The sequence below is a fragment of the Alternaria conjuncta genome (genome assembly GCF_024043145.1).
Source record: "Alternaria conjuncta strain BMP 0040 chromosome Unknown scaffold_26, whole genome shotgun sequence".
Classification (NCBI taxonomy): Eukaryota; Fungi; Ascomycota; class Dothideomycetes; order Pleosporales; family Pleosporaceae; genus Alternaria; species Alternaria conjuncta.
Genome location: NW_026250115.1, coordinates 215,757 through 234,732, shown reverse-complemented (window position 1 = coordinate 234,732; position 18,976 = coordinate 215,757). Strand labels below are relative to the sequence as shown.

Here is an 18,976-nt window from a genome sequence, read left to right as displayed (position 1 = left end):
CCGCGGACATGACGACCAAATTCCATGCCATGTCTATCTTGCAACAACACCTGCATACTACCAATCCACTCACCTTTCCATCATCGTGAGAACGACCCTCCTCGGAAGAAACATGATCCCAAACGCGCATCCAAAACTTGCACCCAGAATAGTAATATCGGAAACAAATGGGTTCAGCACAGAACTCTCCCGGAAGGTCGAAGCGGAAAGAGGGGAGGGGGCGCGGGAAGAAGCAAATGGTTACCAAGTGGATATAGAATAGCCGAGTCATGGTATGCAGACGGGAAGAAGCAAATATGCCCCAAGTGGGTTCAGTTGTCAGGTGCTAGTCGCAGCACGAAAGGAGCGGGCAGCGGGGGCCAAGCCTAAAACACCGAAAGAAGCATAGAGAGGTACCTCGGAGAGAGAAAAAGGAAAAAATGGTAAACAGATGCGTGTTCGTCGGGTCGTTGTTACAGAAACCTCATGCAGCGAGTTGGTACAGAAACCGCATGCGAAGACGCATAGCTAGTAGAAGTCAATGACAGTGATTGTTGCGGAGGAAAAAATCGGATGACATTGTGTTGTTACATATCCATATCCATATCATCGCTAGATAAGCATTCAAACGAGAAAAATTGTACATTCGGAACGAACCAAAAAAGAAGAAGCTCAAAATTTGCATTGTTGTCAATCAATCAGTCGGGTGGGTGGTGGAAGCGAAATGGAGAAGAAACCGCATCTTGACTTATCAAGAACACGAAAGGATGGGGGGAAATGCTCATCAATACGCCTGCCTGCCTGCCTTTGCACACATAAACCACCTTTGAAACGAATCTTCTCTCCAGGCTGTCAGAATGATTAATTTCCCCAATGCTACACCCTGAATTCCCATCCACCCGAAATATTTCCTACGCCGTTGCACTCCTTGAAAACGTGTATATTGGTAGGTATCCAGCCGTTTCTTTCTGTCTCGCTCGCTCTCTTTCTAAAAAAGTAGTAGATTCATCAATGGTGGGAAGGGTTGTTATTGTGATGGTGATGGTGGTAGAAAGGCAAATGATTACGCCTTGATTCCTATATCTCGACGGTCTTGAGGTCTTCCGCCTCGGTGGCAGTGACGGGGCTCTTCAGCGACGAGCGCGCGGGAGCGGCCGCGGCGGGGGCAGCTGGTTTCGTGTCCTTGTTCTCCTTGTCATCTTTGACCTCCTTGTTCTCCTTGTCGCTGCTGAGGCTATCACGCGGTGTGGGCAGGCGGGCGGCAGGGAACTCGTCGCTTGGTCGCGGGGTGTCCATGGAGATGAGGTTCTCCTGGGGAGTCGCGGTCTTGGAGTCGAGGTTGGTGTGTACGCGGATGGGCGCTGGGTTCTCTTCTGCGACCCGGGCTAGCGGGCTGGAGAGCTTGCCTCGTGGGCTGACGCCCTTGGGCGGTTTGGATAGGCGGTGGGGGCTTCGGCCGCGGTCTTCGGGGCCCATTACAGGGCTGTGGTAGGGGCTGCTCGCAGTGCTACTGGGGACGACCATACCCGGCGCATTGGGGTTGACGCGCAGACCGCTGTTCGGGCGTCTCTTGGGTGGCCGGCGGCCGTGCTTCTGGTCACACCGCCAGCGGAGGACTTCTAGGTAGGGCGGCTCTACGTTCTGGCGCTTGAAAGCTAGCAGCTTCAGCTCGCCCGTCTCCTCGTCCATGGACACGTCTTTCGAGGCAAAGTCATCTGCGACCATGGCCAGTAAGGCGCCCCACGAGCGCGCGACAACGTATTTGGTGTCGTAGTCGCGGCCGAAAATGATGATCTGGCCCCATTGGCCGTTGGGACCAGGGGCAAGATCAACAGCGAGGTAGTTGCCTCCCCAGTCGCGAGCGAGAGGGATCCATGCGGGGTGGGCATATGCCTTTTGTACGGCGCCCTGAGGCTGTGAGTCCTGGCGCGCGAGGAGGTCCTGTCGCCAGAGCGGGTTGCCTGTGCTCTGTACTGTGGCAACGGGGGGAGCGGTCGAGGAGCCAGCAAAGGCCTTTACTGGGATCTGCGGTGTGCGGTAGTCGACCTTGGTGGTGAGGTACTCCTCGGCGACCTTCCGCCAGTTCTTCCACTCCATGACAATCTCCTCGCAGTCGAGCAGCATGAGACCGAAGAGGACACCAGTCGGCAGTCCGCCACGCTCCTGGCCATCGTGGACCTGCAGCGACTCGCGAATGTCCATGGGCAGGGTCGCATCGAGCTCGTGCTCCAGCTCGTTGACGTCGTTGGATGTGCAGCCCTCGCACATGTTGTCGAAGAGCTCTTGGTAGTGGTCCTCGACCCAGCGGTCGATGCGCCGCCACGAGTGGCCGACAGGCGGCGGCGGGGGCAGGCCCTCGTTGAAGTCCTGCATGGGGATCTGGCCGTTGGCGCCCTGGGGGAACGAGTCCGAGTCCATGGTGGCCTGGCGGCTGAGGGAGCCGCGCATGCCGGGCGAGTAGGGGGAGCTGGGGGACATGGGGCCCTTGGGGGAGCCGATGAAGCCATTGCTCGTCGCGAGCTCGTCGTGCTGGTAGGGCGAGTGCAGGTCGGTGCGGGACTCGGCGCCGCTGGCCGTGATGGAGGTGAGGGCGGCGTGGCGGCTCTGGGGGATGGGGATGTGCCGGCCGGTGCGGTAGGGCGAGTCGTGCGAGGCGTGGCGGTCGTACGACGTCATCGTGTGCCAGAAGTCCTTCAAGGACGCCGTGATTCTGCGCTGCTGTTAGCCAGGTGCTGCCAGGTGCTGCGCGGGGGAGCGGCGCCAGCAAGTCCGGGGGCTCGTACTGTTGTGCCATGGCGGTGGTGGTGGGCGAGGGAGCGCGGAACAGCGAAAAGAGCGTGAGGGTGCGCTCTGCGCTGGCGGGCTGTGAGTGTTCCGGGGCTCAGCGAGTGTCGGGCGGCTTGGAGCGCTGGGGGGATTGAAGTAACTTGAGCTGCGTCGGCGTGGCAGGAGCTTGAATTGGAATCGAGAAAACGGATTGCAGGTGACGTTAAGGGGTGCCGACACGCCAAGACAAAGCTCGACCGGGATGGCCCTGGACCGATTGACGAGCGTTGAATGCGCACACTGGCCCACTGCTTCAGGACAGGAGCACGCCAAACCGTAGGGTGAATGATTACAAGTCTACAACAGTAGTGTCGTGGTGCGGTCGTGAGGACGCTGGTTGTGTTGTTGTTATGGTTCGTCGCCTGCATAACAAAGCCCTGCAACCACTCAACGCCGCCGCTCCCTCCTCTCCTCACCCTCTCCACCCTCCCCTCTCCGTAGCCAACTTGAATTACCCCCGGCTTTGCGGTCATTAAGTTATTAATAGCGCTTAACACCCCTAGGTATCGCCGTTGCCACCCAGTATCACCACCACCAGACATCACTTCCTTTTACACAACTAACAGCTTGCCGTGGCCAATTCACTCCCTCCCCTAACCCCCATGCGGCCCATTGTCGCCGCCTCACGTCGGCGCCGTTCGTCCAACCGTGGGCCTGTTTCAGACTTGGGCGGCGTCGTGCGCGCCAACTAGAGGCTTTGCCGGGTGGCTTCGCTTGCTTAGCTTGTTATCGCTCCCTTCCCCGTTAGGAGGTGCAGCTTGCATCTCTGGCGTCGTCCAGGCGGTGTAAAACGAAACAGAGCCACTTTTATGCTCTCGCCGTGTCTTGGGAAAAACAATCCCAATGTCCGACACTTCTGCCGCACCTATGCTCAAACGCGCCAGCTCGGTCAAACGCTTCGGCCACGTAGAACAAGCAATTTCTAGCAGGTTCCAAAGCTGTAGATAAGGCTGACCGGCGTGGCTTGATGCGCGCCTTGCTATTGCGTCTTCACTCACCAGCTACCGCATCCTTCGACGCAGATAATGCGCTCCCCCCGCTAAGATCTCCAATTTCCGCCATAATCTCCCAAAGGGTCCAGCTAATGTCGGTTCATGATGCGGTCAGCAGAGTTCATGACGTAGACCGATAGTCGGCAAGCACGTATTGCACATGTAAGATTGACGGCCATGCACTGTGTCGAGCGAATGCGAGTGATCAAGTGTAGCCTTGGATAGCGTTTCAGATTAACATGCCGGCGAATTCCGCTACACTGTGATATGTAGCCCTGATTGCGACGCAGCCTTAGCATCCGTCATGTGCTACCAGAGCCCGTCCTTGAACTTTGTACCCCGCCAAGTACCTCCTCCTCCACTAGTAAAGCTTCGTATGACACCCCTTCGAATCACATTCTTGCAGCGCAACCGGGAACATGCGTTTGTGCGAAATTCGCCGTGAGCAGCAGCGGGGTGCGGGGATCTTCTGAGGCTGTTTGCCCATACTCCTATTTTTAGGCCCCGCCCTCTCTCGCCACATCGCATGGTAACCGATGTGGCTATTGTGGATACATTGTTCTTCCTCCATCGCAACCTCTGACCTCGCCGTTCGACCTGCGACGTTCAGTTTGGCTTCGGGGATTTGCCGCACTAGTTGGCCTGATCTACCCCAGAGTCGTATTGCCCGCCGCGTGGGTCGGATACGAGCTGATGCGCGTTGGGTAAGCGGCCTTCGTCCCGACCCGGCATGTAGTTGGGAGGCGCGGCTCCGTCTGCTTCTGGCGCTTTTTCGCATCGCTGTGCTCAATTTTTGAAATGCTTTATGCTGATATTTGGGTGGGTGCCAGCATCTAAAGAATTCCTCGAAGCCGACGCCGTGTGAAAACCGCTCTGCTCGTATAGCCAGAGCGTTGCGCTAACCCAATGTCTTGCCCAAAAACTGATTGAGCTCCTCCTGCAGCGGTAGCACGATATTCTCGACTGCAGATTGGAGGCAGTCGGCATTCTGTAAGCTAGCCATGGGACTGCTGCAATACGCAATAGCACTTTGAAACGCAGCAGACATCTCCTCAGCCTCTTTGCGCGACCAAGTGTGCACTAACGTAAGCAGTTTCCACTCTTCTGGCACTGGTGCGTTGACGACTCCGTCATCGATCTCAGATTTCTGGTATTTCTCAGCAGTAGTGCCGAAATAAAGCTCGAGTAATGCTACAGCCAGGGCGAGTAGTATGTTATTCTCGAAAGTCATTGGCTTCGGTTTCTTCTCTCCGTCCTTTGGAATATCGAACAGGCTTGGGGCGAGATATGGACGGGTGACATCAATCGGGCGAGTGGGATCTGATGATTGGTGGAAGAGGATGTCTTTCGCTGTCCATTTGCTGGCAAGCCATGGTGTTGAGTTCAGGTAGAGTATGCTAGACGCCAAAGTCAAGGCTAAGCCATGCCTCTGCTTTTTGCTCAGCTTAGACTTCCTTCCGTTTACTACTGGCGGGCGCTCCAGTAGGGTCTCGAGCGATATCAGTTCTGTACTGGGAATGTACGCGTCTGCGCTGTCAACTGAGTAGGCGCCTCGTAGTTTGCTCTTGCTGTTCAATGAGAAGCCGATAGTCGAAGACGTCTTGTGTAGTTGCTGGATCGATGCACACAAGTCGCTGACTTCTTCATAAGAAGGTAAGGAACTTGTTCCGGGATCTAAGACTGCGTATGGAGGAAGCGATCCGAAGCTGACGCTCTTTGTTACCCTGGGTTTGGGAGAGGGCATCGGTGTGAGACAGCCTTCCTCTTCTTCGTCGTCCACATGGAATTCAGCAGCCTGAAACAACCAGGGCGAGCCATGGCTATCCGATGAGATGGTCGAAAAAGAAACGTTGAAACTTGTTTTCGCCGAATTGTACATTTTGTGATGTTTTGACGCGAATACGCTCTCGCGGGGCTCAAGCTGCAGGCTCGCCGTATGAGAAGACTTGCAGGCGCAGGACCAGCACAAGTTGAGCGACTCATGTAGGATCTTGGCATATCGCTGTAGCTTCTGCAAGCGCGTGGCATATGACGGTTTTGTGGCTTTGTGAAATGTCTCTATCTTCTCGCTCTTTTCGGTGAATCTTTCCAGTTGTCGATTGCATTCGTCGAGTTCATCGAGAAGACCCTTGACGCTCTTCTTATTCATAGCGAATCTCACGCGCTTGCCAAATTCGAATGTGTCGTCAGCCTTCTTGGGGTGCGCGGCGAGAATGGCTTCGAGATCATTCCGGGTGAGCTCAGCCGCTTTGTCCAAATCCAGTTTGTTTGCAATCTTCGTCATGATTCTTGCAATTTCCGCCATGGTATTCTGGTAGGATTTGTACGTGTTTTGGAGCTTCTCCTGAAGCGCCGTTTCCTTGCTCTTCCATAGCTCCAGCGAAGCTCTAGGATCAGTTGACATCTTCAGCCATTCGGCATCTGTCGTGATGGATCCGAAGAGAATCTGGATGGTTTGATTGAATTGGTCATGCTGAGCTCCTAGCTTTCTGATAAGTTTGGGAAGTTCCTTGTCCCATTTCAAGAAGCCCTTGATAGGGTCGAGTCCTTCCTTATAGGAGGTTATCGCTAGTACGCAGTTAGCCCGTTGTCAAGCAGGCACCTATCACCCGCTTCCAAGGCGCAAGGCAGTCTACCTTGTATGATCAGCGGTAGAGCGCCAAGTACGAGGCCAGCGACCTCAATGCCGCTCATCGTCGCGATTGCCCGTTCTTCGAATCAATGTCGATGTCGCGTGTCATTGGTGGGCGACGGAAGGAACGAGGGCCGAGCGGGGTTCAGGGCTGTCAGGCAATCACGCGAAGAACACGACTCCCAGTTAAAGCATGATGACTGCGTTGCGAGCGATAAGGCAGAGGAGACATGAGTGTCTCATTTCGCGAGCAACAAGAGTTTACGACAGCAGAAGGTAACACTGCCCGCGAGGCGCCTGAACTGCGCCCCCACTATCCTGAAAGATCCTAGCATCGCAGCCTTCAGGCTGCACGCTGACAACACGAGTGCTGACTAACCGCCTACCATCCCATTGCAGTCCAGGTTATAGTAACAAGAGCATCTGCCTGCCGTCCTTTCGTCGGCATCAACGACTCAGTTGGTCTGGGCTACCAGTAGCTCAGCGCATCAACAACCACTCCAGCGTTGGGGTCGTGCGATCGCCGCCGCACTTCAAGGCTCCCCTCGCTTGCGCCTGCTCCGACATGCCGAGCGCCCATAATGTCGACTCTTAGGCTTGCGACAGCTTCCAACGTACGCGCTTTCCAGATACTGACCGAAGCTCTTAACGCAAGCAACGGGAAGTGGTCACGATGGATTGAAAGCGAAACACTCGACGATGAGGTCGGAAGATTCAGAGTGTGGGCTGGCAATTTGGGAGCGTTGCAGAAAGGCCACAGCTCGCTCGACTACAGACTGCGCGGATCCCCCGTTTTATTCAGTAGCGCCCTCAGACTACTGAATGAGCTTGAGCAGAATCTGAATGAAACATACGCTATCGTTTCTGAGGCGCGCCTGCCTTACGAACAGCAAACGCCATCGGAGGGTTCTGACGATGATAGCGACCGTGGTTCGTCCAGCGAGGAAGAGGAACACGACTCTGACAGCGACGAGCCTAGAAGCGAGTTGCGGATGAGATATGAAGAAATCGTGGATATCATCGACAACCTCTACAAGCTCAGCGTCCGCATCCGGACACCGACAGTACGCTCAAGATCGCTCAAAGCCTCTGCCTACACGCCAGTGGATCCAGAAACTGGTGTGGATATCCTCGGTGTGTACGCTGATCTGGATCGAAAGCATGTTCGAGAGCTGCTCTCGCAGCTACGGAAGACGCATCCTGCACAGAATGAGGAAGATCAGGACTTCTTGACTGAGCGGTTGAGCTCTTCGATCACATTGCGCAGGCGGCATTTCAAGTATTGGAAGCGTCGTAAGTTCGACAACTAACATTGCTGCATCTTGCACACTCTGACTATGGTAGATCGTGATAAGTTGGGCGCTTCCGCAGATTCCGAAGACATAGCAGATGCTGGCAAACCTACAGCGAATGAAGCGCCAGCTCCGATGCGTCATGACACTCTTGAAGCTCACCCAGTACGTACTTAGCTGTCTCCTAACACACTCTTTCGAACGTGGTCTAACTTCGGTCTTAGCCTATACCAACGATCAATACCCCAAAGCCGACGCCGAGTCAAAAGACTGGGAAAACCTTGCTATCTGGTACGGAGGCGACGCATCATCATCAATCTCTAGATGATATCGTGGACACCAAATCCGTGACGAGCTACGCAGTCACCGTGAAAGATTTAGATGGAAAAGGAATCGATCTACCGCCCCCTCCAAAGGCTGCTACTTGCGACAAAGACTTCGAGTGCCCATACTGTTGGATCGTCTGCCCAGCACGATATGGCAAAGGCCGAGCATGGAAGACACATCTGCTACAAGACCTCCAGCCGTACATTTGTACACACCGAGACTGCGAGAGTTCCGAACTACTCTTCCGCAGTCGTCGGGAGTGGGCAGAGCACGAAGCGACTCATCGCAAGCTTTGGCGCTGCCCTGAACATGTAAACGCCTTGTACAACACCCAAGCTGGTCTGGAAAATCATCTTCGGCAAGAACATATTGGTAGCTTCCCTGACGATCAGATAGCTATCATGGCTAAGATCGGAGAGACCATAGCCGCGGACTCGCGGGAGAAGTGTCCGATTTGCTTTGTGCCCACGACCACTAACGGCTTGGGCGATTTGCAGAGCCACATTGCTAATCATCTGGAACGTCTGGCTACTTTCGCCTTGCCGCATGGCAGGGAAGACGATGAAGACGGTGCTAGTAGCGTTGCAAGCCGTGGGAGCTCCAATTCTCAGTCGTTACCCGAGTCGATACCTACCGGTTCAAGCAATGAGATGGTCGCACTCAACCGAGATCTCGAAACTGAGCAGTCATTTGAGACGGAGTTCAATGAGGAAGACCATCTACTGATGCAGTTCAGGGATGAGAACTTGCCATGGAAGGAGATCGTAGCGCGCTTTCAGGAAACCTTCAGCAGGCAGTACGATATACCAACAATGCAGAGGCGCCGTAAGCAACTGGTGGATCTGGCAAACAAGCAATCTCTTGAGTTCGAGTTCAGTGAGAAAGACCGACTACTGCTACAACTCAAAGACAAAGAGCACATGCCGTGGAAGGACATTGCAGTGCGCTTTTCAGAAGTCTTTGGCACTGATTACCGAAACCGAATACCCGCACTCCAGATGCGTATGAAGCGAGTAAGGGAACGGAAACTCGAGCAGTATCTTGCGTCTGGACTCAGTGGGGAAGACCGCCTGCTACTGCAACTCAGCGCCAAAGATCGCATGCCTTGGGAGGAGATTCAAGCGCTGTTCCGGAAAGCCTTTGGCAAGGAGTACGAAATAACCGCACTCGAGTCTCGGGTGCAGCAACTTTATGAAGGAATGAATAAGCAGTCACTCCTACCAACCGAGACCAGCCGAGGTCTGCTGTCCGCGGAAATACTACAGCAACTTCCAGACGAAAGTCAAAATCGAATGGCAGTGTTCTCAAATCAAGTGGACGACCTGGACGACTCGGAAGACGAGCAACTCGAGAATGAACAGCCTGATGAAAACATATTACCTGAGCACCAGAAACATCTGGAAGAACGGGAAGCGTTTAGACAACACGTCTCATCGTTACCAGGAGTTCTATCGGTTCGGTTTTATCGCGGTTATGGCTCATGGACTGGCCTTATCACGTTCGCCGATGATCTGGTGGGCGAACAAGCAACTGCGCTGTTTGACGCTCAGCAATTCCCCAACGTTGTGTTCAAGAGTAAAAGGAACAAAAGCAAGTGGACATTCACCAGAATCACTGGTACGAGCAGTAAGTCGATGTGTAGATGAGATCTACGAAAGCTTGCTATATAATCGGCATACTGACGAACTTTCGCTATAGAGAAGGACGGCTCCTTCGTTCGCCAGTCAACTGTGGATACACAAACCACTGAAGAAGCTGAGATTCTTCCACCCGGATCTGAAACGTATGACGAAGAACATGAAGATCCAAGCAAACAAACAATCATCACAACTGCAGAGATCCCTACGCTACGCTCGCTTTACCAGTCCAGGCGGCTGTTGCAGCGCGATCAGAGCTTTGCGCCAAACGATGCTTACAATCAGATGATCTCGTTCTGTCATTACGACCTAACGAGATTGAGGGTGGATGCCATCGTCAGCAATGCTTCAGGTAACTTCCAAGCCAATCCTGATCCAGATTCTCTGCATCACTCTATCTATAAAGCCGGCGGTTCAGGTCTCAGAGAAGAGGCGAGATCGAAAGCCAAGGTCAAAGTGGGCCAGGTCGAGCTCACACACGGCCACAATCTTCCAAGCTCATGGGTAATTCATGCAGCTGCACCAGGATATACAGGCCGCAAAGGGGTTGGCCAATTCAACGTTCTTTCCGAGTGCTATCGGAGTGCCATGAGAATGGCGGCTAACTACGAGTTCAAAACAATCGCCTTTCCTTGCCTGGGCACTGGGGGTTGCATGTTCCCTGCACGTGTCGCCGCACGCATAGCGCTGCAAGAGATCAGGGAATACCTGGATTCACATCCTACACATCGACCCGAGCGAATCATCTTCTGCGTACGGGCAGCAGTCGATGAGAAGGCGTATACCGACTTTCTACCAGTATTCTTCCCACCCACACATGGGGACTTGGACAGAGCCAGAACTTCAGACTGGTCCGCGAATCGTGCTGCGCTGGCAGCTCAGGTACTAGAGGCACGTACGCAACTTCAAAATGCATTGACTGCAATCACTGTTACCTACGACTTTGGCACGCAAAGTACGGTTTGTGCTCACGACATGCGTAGGATCGACTCTACGCTGAGTTCGATCCGCAAATATCTCTTAGGGTCGAAAGAGCTCAAGCGCAGTCTGGGCGATCTCAACTTACTATGTTCCGTCATTCTTACGGCATGTGCTGACATTATGGACATGGCCGAGCAAGCACGTAAACAGGGCCGTGCTGGAAATACGCAGTCTATCTGGACCGAAGCCAACACCGATATACGAGCCAAGCATGGATTTGAGCTTACGAGTGTCTTTGACTACAGCTGGATCTTCGCCAACAGCTTAGAAGAGGTCCTGATACTTGGCAAAGCAGAACCAGATGCGATGGGAAGAGCGCGTCAGATCTTGGAGACCTATGGTGTCAAGCAGAAGGGCCAAGATGCCGAAGGTATCCGCGACCACCTGGATGAGGTGCTGTACGTGCGTGAGGCTGAACGGCCTACCCCCAAAATTCGCGGACTCATCCAAATTCATCAAATACCCCCCGTAGCGAGGCTCTACATACTGGGCCAACTGGAAGCGAAGCCCACCATGGCAAAACCGTCCACGCTATTCAACCACACTGTCTGCTTACTGAGAGAGGACATCACGAGGCTGGAAGTTGACATCGTGGTAAACTCAACCGATCCAAGCTTCTCCGGCATGGGCACTCTAGACCGCAGCATCTTCAAGAAAGGAGGAGATGAACTGCGCTCGGAAGTCTCAACCTTCGGCAAATGCGAAGAAGGCGACGTCAAAGCAACTGCTGGATACCTACTCCCAGCCAAACATATCCTCCATGTCGTTCCGCCTGGAGTGTTTAGGAGCGATACCAAGAACATATTGAGGAACATCTACCGGGCAATTCTGCATGATGCAGTACTCATGAGGGCGACTTCAATTGCGATACCGAGTATCGGAACCGGCATGCGGAATTACCCGCGGCGCGACTGCGCGTCGCTGGCGATGGAGGAAGTGAAACGCTTTCTGGAATCTGCTGAGCCGGGTAATGGACTTGATAAGATTATATTCGTTGTCTTCTCTTCCAATGACGAGTTCGTCTACAAGAGCCTCTTGCCGGTCTACTTTCCGCCAACGAAAGGTAATACGTCGCCTACTATCTTGGCGGGCACACCGCGCAACGACCAGTCGCAAGAGTTGGACATCACGTCCGAGCTCAACGAAGCCTCTACGATCTCATCCACGCCTTACATACCGTGGAGCACCAAGTCAGACGATATACGGCAGAGGGATGTGGAGCAGCACCTTACTGAAGCTGAAGAAAGCTCTTCTTTGTCATTACCAGCTGCCACGGATCAGCCTTCCCAAACGACCTCTGGAGAAAAGACCTCTCGCAGGGCACGATTTGGCAAACAGCCAGTAACACTGCGGCCCTGGAATGACGACGAAGCCAAGACGTTGATGGACTTCGAGCTACATGTCGGAACTTGCAAAGTGTGCGAGAACGGTCTTTATGAGAGAACCCACAAGCTCTGTAAGCCCGGCTTCCAGTTCGCCCAAACTGTCCTGCAGCGAACAGAGATGTCTGAAGATGCACTTGTGTACAGCAAAGCCGACGAGCAGGGTTCAAGAGAACAGCTGGAGATACCAGTGGAGCGATTACCTAGCTCGATGCTGTTACTCTCCACCGTTGCAAAAGGCGGACGTTATATGCCTGAGAATGCATCTGCTCAAGCCGAACAGCCTGACACGACAGACTCTGATACGCCTGCATCGGAGCACCCTTCGGCACCAAACGACCCGGACAATAGTTCGCAGGTTACAGAACTACCAGCGGTAGTCCGAGTGGAAGTCTTGTCCCCACGCACCGATACTGGAGACTGGTTCTACTCATGGGTTCGAGTTTTCAGGAGCAAAATCGAGATGTACTCTGGGGATTATGATCCTGATCCATACGGAGAATCTACTGGACATATGCCGTATGCGTCCATAGATTTTACCGATATCACCACAAACGTGGACGGCGGCAAAGGCACGATTGTGTCTTTGTGGACAGTACCGCGAGGACCAGACCAGGGAGAAACATGGCATTTCCGTAGCTCTGGAGTTGCTGATTCAATCGCGCTTCTCGAACTTTTCAAAAGAGCTATCAATCGTGGGCGTCAGGAGCGGGAGAAGAAGATGACAGCGGAGGTTGAGGAGACAACGGGCCCGGAAGCAACGATTGCCGCGGAAATCGAACGGCATAACCTTGCATTTCCATCTGCTGGGGTTAACAAGCCCAATGCTGCGAAGCTCGACGATCAAGTCCAGGAAGATGACAAGACGGCCCACTATCCGGAAGCCAAGGATGCGAATGTTGTTGCACCAGATGCGGGGCCACGTGCTGTGATCCGTGTCGAGGCTCTCGCTTCGCGCGGAGCTTCCGACTGGACGAACGCCATTCTATACGTCTATGAGGGCAAGATTATCGTGGAAGTCGAGAAGAACGATGGTCCAGACAAGCCATATGCGACAATAGACCTCACGAATGGTATTGTACACCTTGGTCGCGACAGTGGTAACGGTGAAATGGGCTATATGGATTGGGCATGTTTACAGGTGACAAGAGATGGAGAATGGGCAAGACCATCGTTGTTACCAACGGAGACATGGTATTTTCGCAGCCATGGAGAGTCTGATACAGACGCAATGTTTCATGTCCTTCAGGAAGCCGTTGATCGCAATAGGAAAGCGGAGCAGAAAACAGCGTCTACTGAGGTCGAAGAAACGACAAGCCCGGGACCAACGACTGCGCCAATCGCACAGCGCGAGGAAACTGGGGAAGCTTTCGATGCATCATCTTATCCTGAATGGAACCAAAGGTTGCGCAATATCAAAGATCAGGCAGATGACAAACATCGCATCAGAGAAGAAACCGTTCCAGCATACGACGCGCCAGGAGATACTACATCCAACTCGGGCGACGCATCAGCGGATTCGGAGCCAGATTCAAGACAGCCTGGTCTAGACGCACGCATCCTTGCCTATCTCGACAATGATTTCAATACCCGACCTGGCTCGTACATAGGTCAGAACTTCAAGGAGATCGCTTCTGCCCTCGAACACTGGCACCATACATCCATCGCTCATGCTCTGCGCAGGCTAGCTGAAGAAGGAAAAGTTCACAACACTGTTGATGCCGAGACATGGGTCATCTCACAACCTATGTCTTGGGATCATAAGTATCGTCCAAAAGAACCACCGGAGAAGCCAAAAGGTGATCTAACTGATCGAATTTTGCTATGTTTGGATCGTTTAGGCGGCCTGCACAAGTTTGTCACCATGCATGATGAGATTCTGGCTGACACTGGTGAATTGCGGCTTGCGCTTCGGGATCTAGTAGCCAACGGGCTCGTTCTTGGTGAGGCTAGCGGACAGATGTGGGGTCTCACCGATGCGGGTGGAACAAGAGTACTTGAGTTACAGGCGAACTCGCTAGAAGTAGGACAAGAGATGGCTCAAGACCCCGGGTCAACTCCCCTTTTTGGTCAACCTCTCCTTCCCCAAGAACCTGCTAAGGAGCGTCTCAATTCCATGGAACAGCCTCTATCGGATGAGAGCAACACTGGCCCTGAAGAGCGCGACGATTACAAACCTCTGCCAGAGGATGATCTTAGTCATGATGAACACACATCAAACGATCTCTCCGATCGTGCTTTGTCTTACCTGAGAAGCTTGTCTGGAGTGAGCGAAAACATATCAAATCTCGCGACTACATTTGGTACTCCGGTCGCTGAGCTTCAATCAGTGCTTGAACAGTTGGGCTCTGATGGGTTGGTAGAGATGGCTGAAAATGAGTCTACTTGGACAGCGACACCCTTGTCGAAGCGCGAATCGGGCAAGCGCCAGTCTCAGACTACTGGGGACCCGGATGAAGCCAAAGAACATTACCCACTAGGTAACGTGACAGAAGAAATGGCCGAAAAGTTCCACAAGAAATACCAGTTACCGGTGGATCGGGATGTATTCACTCGTGGTGTCCTCGCGCTTCAATCGCAAGCTGACCTACATCCATCTCTCGGTTCCACACGTGACTCCGACGACGAGATTCTCGATCCTAGCCTCGCTTCAACTAGAATGCCAGAGCAAGAGAGTACATCTTCGAAACAGGAGCTTTCAACACAAGAATATGCCAGCACAAAACAAGCTGGCAGCTGGAGAGATGGGAGAGGCGCGAAGGGACGAGAACGAACCAAGTCTGGTAGAGCACTGACAGATGATATCGAAGAAGAGATGGAACCAGGCACAGCGAGTAGGTTGAGACGAATGAAGAGTGCAAGGGAAAGGAAGCACAACGCATCGAGCAAGGCAAAGAAGGACGACATTGATGACGAGTTGGAGGACTACGATGGACAGGAGGAAGATTTTGTGGATGATGCGGCTGCGCATTCGATGCTGGATTAGGCAATGAGGTTACTAGCTGGAGTGAGGTGTATGAGGAAGGCGCGATCAAGCTATTCTGAATGATGACATCATTCCATTCCACATCAATGCGCAGTAGGACTGAAGCATTCCAAACGTAGTACTGATGTGACAGCTCCCTCAACCAACGCGGCATGTCCACCAACCATAGCCGTCAATCCTCAACATCACTCCTCACAAACAGCAACACCCGCCTCCCCCTCCGCAATAGCCCCCATGAAATCCCCCACATCCTCCCCGCGCTCACCAAGCACAAACTCCAACGTCGCCACCCAGGTCTCCCCATTATTCGTGAACCAATCATACTCTGGACACAAGCCCCTCACGTAGCCCTCCACCATGCCCTTGAGCGGCGCATGTTCCTTCAAGTAAAGTATCTGAGCCGGATCAAGCTTCATATAGTCCTCGATAACGTAGTAATGTGGGATATCGTCGCCCCAGCCTTCAGCACCGACTTCATGGGAGGGGTGGAGCGAGTATTTGGATGCGGCGTAGCGGGAGGTGTATGTGGGTGTGTTGTTGAAGTGGGTGGAGAGAGGGTTTGGCGTGAAAGGGTTGAAGGCTTGGGGCGCGGTGGGTGGGTAGTTGAGGTGGATGTTGAAGAGGAGGGAGTGTTCGTTGCCTGGATGTCGTTTCTTGAACTTTCGGGCGATGGTGCCGTTGGAGGGGCAGACGTTGCGTTGTACGACTTCGCGGATGACGGCGTGCACGTCGGCGATCTCGGCGAGTTCCCAGGTGCTCCAGTTGTGGAGGAGGGCTGCGCGCTTGAGTAGGACGAGGCGGGACGCGCGGGCTTCACGTGGGTGGTCGCTGTTGTGGAAGGCGCGGGAGTAGAGCCAGATTCTATAGATGGCTCGTCTCACGAGATAGCGCTCGTCTGTTGTCAAGAGACGCCGGCTTTCGAAGTTGTGCTTCCACTTTTTGAACGGGTAGATGTCGCACCATTTCTCAGCCGTGCGCCCGTGCTGCACGATTTGTTTGAGCAGCGCGAGAGAGAAGGGAACGGAGCGGACGATGTGTGCAGGCTGGCTTTTGTTGTGGGTCAGGAGTTGAGTGAGGTCTTCTAGCGGACCGAATTGCGTTTCGGCGGCCTTTTCGAGTATGGGTAGTTTCTGGGAGGAAGAATAGATGTTGCGGAAACGGCGGCAGGTGGCAGATAGAGCTGTCACGTCGTTGACTGAACGGCATGATAGGTACACCTGCACCACAAGCTCCGTTGCGAGATCTTCGAACAGCATCTTGAAGGCGGTTGTAGGGTAGGAGAGCGATTTGGTAGCTGCATTTCCGGTCAATAAGAGACCCACGTGATGAATGCCGTATAGCACGATAGTATGAATGGAACTCACCTGTGATCTTTCAAGTCTACGCGTGTCTTCAGCCCGCGTTAGGTGCCGAGTTGTCTCTTGTGATAATGATGCGAATTTCGAATCAACCTCTTCCTATCTTCACTATCCGTCGACCTCAGCCTCGTATGTCGATCTATCGATCTAATCGGTGCGTAGCTATCTCGCCTCTGCACCGACACGTATCGCGTGGTTCAAACAAATCGGACCCCTCCGTTGGGGCTATAGGTAGAAAACGCGACGACATTCTGGAAAGACATGGTGCAAGTCAATGCAAGCTCTGGCGAGCTGTCTCTAGAATGGAAAGTCATCGTTAGTGGTTGGAGAGAGGGAAAGGAGTCACCAGTCGTGACGAGCGTGGACGTGATGGATGCCGCCAAGGGGGCTAACCCGGATTGTGGGGGCCAATCGGCGTGGAGACGGGAGAGCACCGATGGCGTCAATGAGCAGCGCCAGGCATGCCGCACGAAGATGCGCCTGTCTTCACAACATGCAATTGCACGTCCAATGCCACAGGAGAACGAGCGCACAATGCAGCACTCCACAGACACCGCACCCTTCCAGCTATCCCCGCTCCTTCGCCTCCCAATCGAACTCCGCCGCCTAATCTACAGCCACGTCCTCCCCCACACCACCACCTTCGAAGTGCGTTTCCAGCACCCTCCCGACCCACCCCCAAAGTCCGAATACAATCTGACCTTTGTGCGGCAGAAGAACGGCGACGGGGGCTGGCGCATGCAACGCACACTACCACGCACAGAGCGCGAGACAGGCAACGACATAGTCTGGCGGCGCGGGCACACGAGCCTCCTCGCCGTGTCGCGACACGTCCACGAAGAAGCTGCAGACATGCTATACGGAGACAGTACCTTTGTGATTGACGTGACATTCGACGCGATCAACTTTCGGTATCGATGGCGCACGGCGAATAATCTCACGCCGAACCGGACGTATCCGTTCTTGGATCACTTCTCGCAGAGGAATCTGCTTAGGATCAGGAATTATGTTGTTAATGTTGAGTCTGTGGATGATTATACGGGGATGATCAAGTATAATTGCGGGGGTAGAGGCTTGCCGGCTGGTATCAAGAGTAATGTAGGGGAGCTGGTTGATCTGTTGGCTGTTGCGCCGCAGTTATATCGGCTGCAGGTGCATCTTATAGATGGCGCGATTAGTCGTGTGAGGTTTCCCAGTGGACGGGTACATCGTGTGCAGGACGAGAGTAACTATGCGCAGACACAGCTAGTGCTTGATCCTTTTAGGGCTGTATATAGAGTCAGACAGGCGGTTGTTAGTGGTGTTGATGATGAGTATAAAGAAGTCTTGGAGAAGAGCATGACTGCTGACAGGACACACTGATATCGCCAAAGGATAAGGAGTACTTGGGTTAACGGTCGCTCGCAATGAGCTACCCATTAAACGATAGCTTTTGGGTATATCGCTATACATACATACGGGCCTGTACCCAGCCCAGAATCGACGCCAATCTAAATAAGACGATGCATTCCATAAACGCCATTTTTCCTTCCATCGAAACATGGCAAACAGTTTTACGCGAACAGCACATTGTCGCTGAGCGGGTCCTTCTCTTTCCTGACTCCACCGTGCGATGTCAACCCCAGGTCCTGGTGCTTGAGCAGGGTATCCCTCTGCGCGTCGGTCCTCTTGTTGAACCTGCCGGCCTTTGATTTCCTCAAGTCGGAACGGATCTGGTTGGGCGAAACGAACTCCTTGTTTTCGTAGATGATAGGACCTCCGAAGCTGGATTCCTGGATAACGATGGGAGTGAGCACGAAACGGGGACCGATTTCAACTAGGTTGACATCGAATTCGCTTCCCTTCTTCTTCTTGGGCGCCTCATCGACGTCCATCTCCTCGCCATCGGCAGGCTTTTTCTTGCTAGTCTCGCTCTCGTTGATTTGGAACACGCGGATCCAAATCTTGCCGTCTGCAACTGTGAAACCCATGACGTGGTCTACGAAAGGCTTGACTTTTCGGCTCGTCTTGGGGACGCCGAAAATCTGGGTAAAGAGCTCCTTGATCACGCGGAGATGAGCCTGCTTGTCGAAGGCGGCGTCGAAGGAGAGCACTGGTCGCGATCCTTTCAGGCAGTTGCCAATGAAGTTGAGCTCTTCCATGGTGTGCAAGTTTTGCAGGTGCATCTTTACAGTAGGACCGTTTGGTGGCTTGGACATCCAGCAATAAAGATCCTTGCCCTTACGAGCTTCGAAGAAGAGGACATTGTTGCAGTTGTAAAGTTCTGCTAGTTCGTTGAGTTGGTAAAGCTTGGTCTTGGTGTCAAGTTTGGCTTCTTTCCGGCTATGGGGCCTTTCAAGATATTAGTAAACGAAGTTGTCTGATCGCGCAAACCACTCACATCAACGAGTACAAGTCCTGTAGCAAGTGTCGGTGACGGAAAGTAACACCTCTTGAACTCTGACAATCATCAGCATGGGTGTCGGTTTGCGCCGCGCGTGAAATCGTACCAGAATAAGGACACGCTGCTTGTTTCTCTGCACGCCCGTCTCCTTCTCCTCCTTCTCCGCGCCGGACAGGGTCTTGTATACGGAAGCCATGGTGA

At 53.5% G+C, this 18,976-nt stretch overlaps 7 protein-coding genes across 7 annotated transcripts; 3 read left to right on the top strand and 4 right to left on the bottom strand.

The window, feature by feature from the left end:
• Positions 1 to 1,056: 1,056 nt before the first annotated feature.
• J4E85_010818 (uncharacterized protein) lies at positions 1,057 to 2,773 on the bottom strand (the record flags this gene model as incomplete). The annotated part of the gene is made up of 2 exons (XM_051475022.1): positions 1,057 to 2,689; positions 2,763 to 2,773. 2 exons carry the CDS (start codon positions 2,771 to 2,773, stop codon positions 1,057 to 1,059), a joined length of 1,644 nt encoding a protein of 547 aa, XP_051321239.1.
• Positions 2,774 to 4,695: 1,922 nt separating this feature from the next.
• Positions 4,696 to 6,491, bottom strand: J4E85_010817 (uncharacterized protein; the record flags this gene model as incomplete). Its single annotated transcript, XM_051475021.1, has 2 exons — positions 4,696 to 6,365; positions 6,434 to 6,491. The coding sequence occupies 2 exons, from the start codon at positions 6,489 to 6,491 to the stop codon at positions 4,696 to 4,698; spliced, it is 1,728 nt and encodes a 575-aa protein (XP_051321238.1).
• Positions 6,492 to 7,010: 519 nt separating this feature from the next.
• Positions 7,011 to 7,739, top strand: J4E85_010816 (uncharacterized protein; the record flags this gene model as incomplete). The annotated part of the gene is made up of 1 exon (XM_051475020.1): positions 7,011 to 7,739. The coding sequence occupies one exon, from the start codon at positions 7,011 to 7,013 to the stop codon at positions 7,737 to 7,739; it is 729 nt and encodes a 242-aa protein (XP_051321237.1).
• A 710-nt stretch (positions 7,740 to 8,449) lies between these two features.
• On the top strand, positions 8,450 to 15,034 carry J4E85_010815 (uncharacterized protein; the record flags this gene model as incomplete). Its single annotated transcript, XM_051475019.1, has 2 exons — positions 8,450 to 9,665; positions 9,747 to 15,034. 2 exons carry the CDS (start codon positions 8,450 to 8,452, stop codon positions 15,032 to 15,034), a joined length of 6,504 nt encoding a protein of 2,167 aa, XP_051321236.1.
• A 185-nt stretch (positions 15,035 to 15,219) lies between these two features.
• Positions 15,220 to 16,290, bottom strand: J4E85_010814 (uncharacterized protein; the record flags this gene model as incomplete). The annotated part of the gene is made up of 1 exon (XM_051475018.1): positions 15,220 to 16,290. One exon carries the CDS (start codon positions 16,288 to 16,290, stop codon positions 15,220 to 15,222), a length of 1,071 nt encoding a protein of 356 aa, XP_051321235.1.
• A 363-nt stretch (positions 16,291 to 16,653) lies between these two features.
• J4E85_010813 (uncharacterized protein) lies at positions 16,654 to 17,754 on the top strand (the record flags this gene model as incomplete). Its single annotated transcript, XM_051475017.1, has 1 exon — positions 16,654 to 17,754. The coding sequence occupies one exon, from the start codon at positions 16,654 to 16,656 to the stop codon at positions 17,752 to 17,754; it is 1,101 nt and encodes a 366-aa protein (XP_051321234.1).
• Positions 17,755 to 17,945: 191 nt separating this feature from the next.
• On the bottom strand, positions 17,946 to 18,971 carry J4E85_010812 (uncharacterized protein; the record flags this gene model as incomplete). Its single annotated transcript, XM_051475016.1, has 3 exons — positions 17,946 to 18,714; positions 18,773 to 18,831; positions 18,882 to 18,971. The coding sequence occupies 3 exons, from the start codon at positions 18,969 to 18,971 to the stop codon at positions 17,946 to 17,948; spliced, it is 918 nt and encodes a 305-aa protein (XP_051321233.1).
• Between the last annotated feature and the right edge of the window lie 5 nt (positions 18,972 to 18,976).